Source organism: Etheostoma spectabile, chromosome 10 (genome assembly GCF_008692095.1).
Source record: "Etheostoma spectabile isolate EspeVRDwgs_2016 chromosome 10, UIUC_Espe_1.0, whole genome shotgun sequence".
NCBI classification, from domain to species: Eukaryota; Metazoa; Chordata; class Actinopteri; order Perciformes; family Percidae; genus Etheostoma; species Etheostoma spectabile.
The window spans coordinates 20,252,631-20,261,321 of record NC_045742.1 but is presented as its reverse complement, the minus strand read 5'-3'; the positions used below and the strand labels follow the sequence as shown (position 1 = coordinate 20,261,321).

Here is an 8,691-nt window from a genome sequence, read left to right as displayed (position 1 = left end):
GACAATAAAGTTGAATCTAATCTAATCTAAGATAACATATGTGTATTTACTCTCTCTCTATATATATTAAATAGTATATGATAAGCTTATCCCACAGTTCTTATGTTTTTGTAATTTTCAATGTTTTATTTTAACCATCCTGTTGCCCTTTTAAAAATGTGTACATCAGAAATTTGGCATGCTTTTTAAACAAATTACCACAAAAGAGGATGGATTCCATGCAACTCTCTTTGCAAATACAATTGATCACTTTCATCGAATTTTGGGTGAAAATTGGATGGTTTCAAATCAGCATCCTGACCAAACTCATCCACTCAACATACATTCCTCTGATATTAACTAATAGTCAAAATAATTCATAATTTCTGCTTTATTAACTCATTATTAACTGATAATTCTATACAAATGAGGGTTATTGACTATGGATTCCAAAAAGAAGTGTAAAACTAGTAGTAGTAAGATGGTGTTCTAAAAATAATTATGCATTGAAAATGTTAAATGTCGAAATAAAGGTAAGAAAATAAATGAATAAGTGTTAGTCTTTTTTACCCGGGAGGACAACACAAGGGTAAATAGAGTAAAAATGGAAATTTGTAATTTGTAGAGTAACCTGTATTGAAAATCCTCAAGATACATTGAAATATTAACATCAGATACAGTACATGCCGTAACTTTCTATGCTAGTCAAGAACATTCCAATTGATTTTAAAGTAAATGAATTAAAACACCTCAGACAAAAGTAAGTATACCAGCACATAGGAACAATATGATAGACAACAGTAGGCTACACTCTCAAGCCTGTTCAGCAAGGCCTTTTGTTAAAGGTGCCTATGGCTCCAGGGCTTATGTCTTTCCCCAAAGCCAGCCCTTTTGCACCTGCACTGGCCAGGTGGTATGTAAGGTGATCTCTGAGTGTGTGCTGTCTTGTCCTGTTGAGGCTACAATGCATGCAGGCTTTGTTGTTTAGTGCTGCAAGGTTGGGTGTGGAGAGACCAACTGTCCTATATTACCATTTCAATGAGTGTGGGTTTGTTCTCACTAACAAACAAAAGGAAAACAATTGCCAAAGTCAGTTATGTAAACATTTAGTCATGTAAGGGTAAATGTTGATTGCCCCTTCTCAAGCAGCTCCATGCTGGTCCTGATTTTCTTACACACAGGTAGAAGCCACACGGATCTCTGCCTGGACAAGGTTTTGAAACTTGGCCTAAGAATCATCGGCCCTTTCACTCAGTATCTTCCATATTAGGTATAAACACAACATAGTATATGATAAGCTTATCCTACAGTTCTTAAGTTTTTGTGATTTTCATTGTTTCATTTTAACCCTCCTGTTGCCCTTCTTAAAAATGTCTGTATCAGAAATAGGGCATGCTTTTGAACCAAATTACCACAAAAAAGAATGAATTCCATGCAACTCTCTTTGAAAATACAATTGATCACATTCATTGAATATGAGGTGAAAGTTGGATGGTTTCATCCTGACCAAACTCATCCACTCAACACACATTCCTCTGTTCTTAATTAAAGATAAATCATAATTTCTACTTTAACTCAAATACTAGGTAAATTCTATACAAATGAGGGTTATTGACCATGGATTCCAAATAGTAGTGTAAAACTAGTGGTAGTAAGATGGTGTTAGTGAAAAAAAAAGAACATTAATGCGTTGAAATGGCAAATGTCAAAAAAAGGGTAAGAAAAAATTAAATAAGTGTTATTCTTTTGTACACGGGAGGACAACACAAGGGTCATAAAGAAAAAATGCAAATTTGTAATTTGTAGAGTAACCTTTATTGAAAATCTCAAAATACATTGATATATTAACATCAGATACAGTACATGTCGTAACTTGCTATGTTAGTCAAGAACATTCCAATTGATTTTAAAGTAAATAAATAAAACATCTAGAATGTAATTAGAGACTTCTTAAGCCAGTTTCAGTGTCTCTTTAACCATGACTCCTATTCCATCATAAACACTATGAATGGGAGCATTGCACATAAATGCACAGGTGGTGACCAGCTTATTTTTGACATCAACGTGCGCTTTCTCCACATCCGTGTTGATGTGTTTGCAGCCCATCTCCTTCATAGCGCCTGCTGTCTGAGCATACGGCCACCTAAAGATAAAAAGAGAAGGACAGTTAGAATTGTAAATTTAATGTTTTATTTTATATCCATAGACATCTGATGATGAGAAACACATTTTACACACTTTTCACACTCTTTGTCCTGTCCCACAGTGAGCTCACAGCCGGGCAGGATTTTGGCAGCGAGGATGGGGGCGATGCAGCACATGCCCAGCGGCTTTCCGGCTTTGTGGAAAGCCTTGATGAGCTTCTCTAACTGTGGCAGGATGGTGCAGTCCTTATTCTTCACTGCCCAGTCACTCAGGTTCTTCGCCACACCAAAGCCCCCTGAATGAGAGCACACAGGATTTGAGCAGATTATTATAAAACTGGAGGTGAAAAAAGGTGAAAGAGAGTAAAAAAAATGACATAAATATATTACACTGTGGCAATAATTAATGGCCGGGTCAGACTTACCTGGGATGATGAGGGCGTCAAATGCTGAAACATCTAACTTGGTCAGATCGGCCACGTCACCCCTTGCGATGCGAGCACTTTCCTGCAGAATGTTTCTCTTCTCCTCAGTAGGTTTCCCCTCACAGTGATTTACAACATGCATCTAAATCGCACCCAGAAAAAACCACCTGCACCTGCAATAAAACATGAAAAAACTTAGTCTTGTACATTAGTAAAACTTTGGGTTTTTTTCAGAGTTTTTTTTAAAAAGCCCAAACTGCATTTTAGTTGGTCGGGTTTTAAATGTAGACAAAAATAACTGAAGCGAAAATCTTTCAAAATAAAAGGGATCCTATTTTTTGACATTAATAACCAAAAAAAAAAATTTTAACTTATTTTTTTTTCCCCTTATTTTGCCCGCCCCTCGATGGACGGGGATAGCGGGGCCCTCGGGGATCTCTGTGCCGTCAAGCCCACAGCCTAAGAATAACTGAAACCCCCCTTTTCCCTGGTTCCTAAAAAACACACCTACGAAAACCCCTTTTACTAAGTCTACCCTTTTTTTTCCCTTTCTCAGACTGAAAGCCTGCCCCTACCACCTTTTCCTGTTCCATGCCGGGGGCGGGGAGTCCGGGGTCCTGCTGCTAGAAACACGTTACCCCCAAAAAAAAAAGGAACCCAAGGGGTTGGATCTGCGTGTAAGCTCCCCGGAAATACTATTTGTAAATGTAGGTATATTGATAACATTTGAAAACTTTCACATTTTCCTTGTGGATTTTACGTACTGCTTACCCTTTTATCATCACGCTTATCATCCTTTTTTTGTTGCTAAAATTTAAAGAAAGCTTGTGTGTAGCAGGTGATATAGTTTCCCTTTAATGGTTCGGGGTCGCCTAGCTGGGTGGGCTGTTCTTAGGGGTTTTGCTGGCTGACTCAAGGGGGCTCTTTATGTCTGTCGCGTCCGTCCCCTCCCCAATCCTGTCCAAGGCTGCTACCCCGGTCCTTTAAAACAAAAAATGCTAAACTTCCTCTCAGAACTTATTTTTTTAAATAAAACTTTAAAAACATTTACGGGGGTTTTTTTTAAATCCTTTTTTTTAACATTTGGAAAAACCTTTTGCTAACCTTCATTCCAACCTTTTTGCATCCAATTCGGGAGTATATAGATCATAAAATTAACGTTTTTGTCATAAATGACTTCTGTTTCATTTTTAGACGATATTATACATTTTGAAATGCTCTGCTTTAATATACATAAATTCTTTTATCCTTTTTTATTTTTGAAACCCCGTTGTGAAAAAGGTTTAAAAGAAACTAGACAAAAATCCCTGCTTTTATTTGTTCTACTGGTAAATGCACCTTCCTGGGTTTTTCCCCCGGGTTTTTTTTCTAAGTTTTTTCCTAGATACTAGCCTAACAAAAGTTTTTTTCACTGGTCCCACGTCTTGTATTTTTCCCTTTTTTCCCACGAGCTGACGTCAACCTCGGTTTTTTAAAGTGCGCCTCGCCTTCAAATTCTCCTGCTATGGGTCCCACTCGCTTTTCATGCCTTTTCGGGGGTACTGGGCATCTCTGGGAACTTTTTTTTAATTTTTACTATTATAATATTTTAAATTTTTTCGGCAGTTTTTCTACGCAATCATAAGTCACTTTTCTTAAATTTTATTTTCTTAACCCCCCGGACTATAGACTACTCCTATCACGCACATAATCCTGACTTTTTGGGCGGCCCGTTTATCGCTCAATGTGGGCGTTTGTTTTAAACTTAGAAAATAAAAAAATTAAAAAGTCTAAGCCTAGGCTACTGCTAATATCGGAAAACAAATTTATTCTTAAAACATAACTGTGTTATCTATTAAAGGAGCTGTAGCCTAATCGATATTCAGTAGGCTTATAAAAAAATATGAACGGTTTTCACGAACTGTTATAGTTCGTCAAATATAGATCAACGCACTCACCAGCACTAACACGCACGCGCGGCGCGCACCATCCATCAAAACGATGAACAGAGACGTTTAGATTACTAACACACACAATGAATTAGACTTTATTCTGTGTTCAGGACCCTATTACCCCATTATATATTTAAATATTAAATAGCCGTTGCTTACTGCTATATTAACCTTCTGAATATAGAGTAGGCCTAGGTGGTGCCTATTTTTATTTATTTTTTTTGGTAATTACCAGCAGATGGTTCTAGATGAATATGTTTTCCTGCTTAAAGGTTCTCTCCTGCTTTTGGTAAACGACTATGGCAGCACACCTGAAAAATACTTCATCCCCCATACTGCACTGGGGATTCTGCTGCTCATCATTGCAGTGCTTTTAGCGTATGCAGGTTGGTTTTTATGAATGGTCATCACAAAATCTCTTTATTACTATATTAATTTGGAGTTTTGGTTGATGTGTATTTATTGTGTGTGTGTAAAACTCTCAATCCTCTGCTCTGTTTCCTCTTTGTCTGTTAGGTATCGTTGCAGTATGTCCAACGCCCAGATGTTTTCCTCTGTGTGTCTGACTGTATCTGCCCTGTGGTGTGGTTCAGGTCTGGTGTACATCCTGGTGGGACAGGGGGTGCTGCAGCCCACAGAGCTGAGACCCTCTCTGGTCCCGGGCCTGGCAGCATTTACCTTAGCCCTTCTCATTATCGGCGGCGTAGCAGTCGTTGTGAAGGAACCAGTTCTATCTGTCATAGCTATCTGCATTAGCTTAGCATGTGCCCATCAAATCGCCGGTTTGTCAGCTGCAGGTTTTGGTCAGTCTGCCACAGCTGCTAACTACCTTCTGGTCTGCATTGTAGGTGTTTACTTTGGTTTTGGACGTCTGCTGTCCACCATCACTGGTGGTAAATTGGATCCTCCAGGAACGGCTCTGGAGAGAAACGCTGAGATGAAAACAGAGCAGAACCAGGGGTGTAGTGATGCGGTGTCCGTAGGTCTGGTGATGAACTTGCTGTCTGCCTCTGTGTTAGCCTGTCCCCTGTTAGGCGTGGTCCCCCAGCTCTTCGTCGGTCACGTGCCTTGGCTGTGGACAGCTGGAGTCTTCCAGCTTGGCATGTGTGTCCTCCTCTACCGAGGCATGGACACACTAGCTGCCACCTTTTACGGCTTCACAGCTCTGCTGAAACTTGCAGAAGGCTACAGTGCTCTCCTATCATTCTACTCAATTCAGCCTTTCTCCCCTGTTCCTTTCCCTGTTGTCTTCTCTGTGCTTTTCTCCATCCTGGCTCTCTTCATGTGTCAGAAGAGCTTGCTGGATGGGCTCTACCTGTTATTCTACGCAGCTTATTGTATTGCCATTGCAGCCCAGCCTCAAGGCTTCTTTCAAAGAGGCACGCAGGGTGTACAGGGAGCTATATTTGTAGTCTCTGCCGGCATGCTTTTAATTACCACATTCAATATGGTTTCCACTACAATGATTCCCACAGGGCAGGGCTATTTCAAGGATTTAGTAACCAGAATCAAGGGTCTTACTCTCAGAGCCCATGATAAAGAGCTACATGTACCTTACCTGGGCTACTCCAAGTATGCTGATGCAGAGGTGTTAGGCCACGCCTGCAGTGTGCTGGCTGCTTTTGCCATCACTGCCACAGTTGGTGACAGAAACCCTCTGTCTGTGCTGGTTCTGCCCTGGGTGGTGGCGGCTGGAGGGGTACTCCAGTTGTTCTGCGGCTCAGTAGCTTTTGCTCGAGGTAAAACCTTTGAGTGCACAGTTTTTATTCTGTACGGGGTGATGTGGGCAGTGTGGGGGTTGACACGATATGGCGGCCTGTACTGTGGAACCAGAAGCTTTAATGTGGCTGTCGGGATCATTAGCTTCATGATGTTTAACTGTTTAGTGACAGCTGCAGCGCTGTTCATAAATGTTGCCTGGTTTGCTTACGCCCTCACCTTCCAGCTCATCCTTATAAGCTTCCTGCTCGATGCAGTAGGTGCACTGCCTTATGGTTATGACATAGCAGTCACCATCATCTTTGGTCTTGTCAGTTTTTATTGTTTCCTTGCGCACATTTTCAACAGCACCTTCCAGTCCCCCCAGATCCCCTTAGGAAAACCTTTGGTGAAGCTGAGTGGGGTTGGGGGAGGTGCAGATGTCTGTCCGCATGTACCAGCCCGCAAGGCCACATCGGTCCAGCAGATTGCAGGTGAGAATCTGTCAAAGAGATCAATGTTGATTAAAAAAAAGCACAGTTGTTTACATACGTGATGTTTTCCTCTTCTTTAATCTGCAGAAATCATGAAAAATGGTGGCATATGTGGAATGCCTACTGACACCGTCTATGTTCTGGTGGCAGCATGCAACAGGCCGGACGCAGTCATCAAAGCTTACAAGTGAGTTTCCAGTCTGCCCTTATCTGCATTCCTTTATTAATAAAATGTTTCACAGTAACATAGAAAGATATTCATCCAAGAGCGACAGCAGCCTCCCTCAGAGCCAACTGGATCACGCATCAACTTAATAATTATGGGTTATTTCAGAGTGAAGAAGCAGGCGGAGGACCGACCCATGTCTCTGTGGATCTCCTCCATCAAGCAGCTGGAGCCGGTGCGACACCTGCTGAGCCCCCTGCTCCTGGACTTCATGGAGGCTGCCTGGCCTTCCTCCATTAGCATGGTCATACCCAGAGGTGGGTGTGCGTTTAAGGATGCATACTTGTACATCAAACATTTTTGTGTTATATGAGCATCATTTTGGTTTTTGTCTCACACAAGGCACCTGGATGGACGTCTTTGGTTTAGGAGATGCTGCCGAACACATAGGGACACCACAAAGCATTGCAATCAGAAACCCAGACTGTTCTGTGGCCACACACCTCATTAATTTTGTAAGGGCTGTGTGAAGGAATCACTATAAGTCTTACAGTGAGTCAAACTACTCAGGCCCTTTAGTAAAACTAACAACCTCTTTATTTGCAGGTGGGACCCATCGCTGTAACCTCAGCCAACCCCACAGGCGAGGCAGACACAACTCACCACAACCAAGTTTATGCCAAGCTAGGCAAAAGGGTGAGGACAATATTACAGTGCTATTAAATACAACAGGCACTGGATTTTTTATTTATGTAAACGTGCGTTTTGCTGGGTTAGGTTGATGGAGTGTTATGTGACGGACCCTCCCAGAGAACATTGCATCAACTGTGGTTGACTGCACTAAGATTGAAACAGGGCACATTGGCTTCTTCAGAGTGGGTCTCATTCCTAAATCAAAGGTAATATAAATATCCCTTTTTCTTCTAGTCATTCTAAATACTCAGTCTCAGTTCAGTGTATGCCTACACTAATACCTTCTGCTTTTTTATGTTTGCTTTGAAGGTTCTTCAAATTTTCGAGGAGGTTCAGAAGCGACGCAAACATGGGCAGATGAATCCTGCTTTTGAAAATGAACCGCAGCTGTCCGATACACAAAGAGACAACAGTTGAGGAGAGGACAACGCAGTATTAGTAGTGTCAGGAGGAGGAAGTGAAAACTCAAAAACCGTTAAGTTTCACCTGAACAAAGTTGGGTCACAGTATCCATGTGCTGCTTAAAACTGCTAAAAAGTGAATGTAAATTCTGATTTGCACACATAACAATTGTTGTACGCATTGCTGTTTGAGGAGGCTTCATGTAGTACCAAGTACAAGGACAACGCTACAGGCTGGTCAGTGTTTTATGGGGGTAATACTAATGTTTTTATTATGTTTATCCGAAAATTTCTATAATACATATATCATATAATGCACGTTATATGACTAGCAGGATAACTTTACTAATTTTTGTTTTGTACAGTATGTAATATACACATTTTTTTAATTGTCTTTCTGAAATTTGTAGTTCAAATGCATGAATATACTGTATATATCTTTATATTATAAAATGTACATGAAATTATTTCTAAAAGCAGATGCAATTATTTATACACTGCTCTTAGATTACTATTGACTGTGTTTTACTCTCTTTTATGAAACATACTCATTTACAGGTCAATGTATGTTTAAGTAAACAAAACCATAAAATAATGACCTCATTAAACTGTCAATTAAAATGAGCTTCATTGTGTGAATTCTGATTCAGCAGTATTCACAGTATTGTTACAACTTTGTACGACTATTCGATGTATTATACTATGACTTTTTATCACTTTTTTTGACATTCTAAACTATGACTTTTTTCATCACATTTTT

General features: G+C 40.4%; 2 protein-coding genes across 4 annotated transcripts in view; one reads left to right on the top strand and one right to left on the bottom strand.

The window, feature by feature from the left end:
• Nucleotides 1-1,776: 1,776 nt before the first annotated feature.
• Nucleotides 1,777-8,691, bottom strand: part of si:ch211-153b23.5 (glutamine amidotransferase-like class 1 domain-containing protein 3A, mitochondrial) — a 108,074-nt gene continuing 101,159 nt past the window's right edge. Inside the window, exons 2-6 of one of the 3 annotated variants that reach the window (XM_032528326.1) lie at nucleotides 6,975-6,981; nucleotides 6,881-6,889; nucleotides 2,549-2,694; nucleotides 2,218-2,419; nucleotides 1,777-2,122 (exon numbers count right to left, since the gene is read on the bottom strand). In XM_032528326.1, coding sequence (XP_032384217.1) covers nucleotides 1,930-2,122; nucleotides 2,218-2,419; nucleotides 2,549-2,690 — 537 coding nt within the window. In that variant the 5' untranslated portion in view covers nucleotides 2,691-2,694; nucleotides 6,881-6,889; nucleotides 6,975-6,981 and the 3' untranslated portion in view covers nucleotides 1,777-1,929. Of the gene's footprint in view, nucleotides 2,123-2,217; nucleotides 2,420-2,548; nucleotides 2,722-6,880; nucleotides 6,890-6,974; nucleotides 6,982-8,691 lie in introns of all 3 variants that reach the window. The other 2 variants (XM_032528327.1, XM_032528324.1) reach the window with 2 other exon arrangements.
• Nucleotides 4,052-8,349, top strand: LOC116697018 (uncharacterized). The gene is given in 10 exon segments (XM_032528315.1): nucleotides 4,052-4,103; nucleotides 4,750-4,865; nucleotides 4,996-6,671; nucleotides 6,759-6,858; nucleotides 7,006-7,154; nucleotides 7,240-7,352; nucleotides 7,444-7,533; nucleotides 7,615-7,639; nucleotides 7,642-7,736; nucleotides 7,840-8,349. Coding segments are annotated over 8 exon segments (2,343 nt in total). The 5' UTR covers nucleotides 4,052-4,103; nucleotides 4,750-4,865; nucleotides 4,996-5,008; the 3' UTR covers nucleotides 7,948-8,349.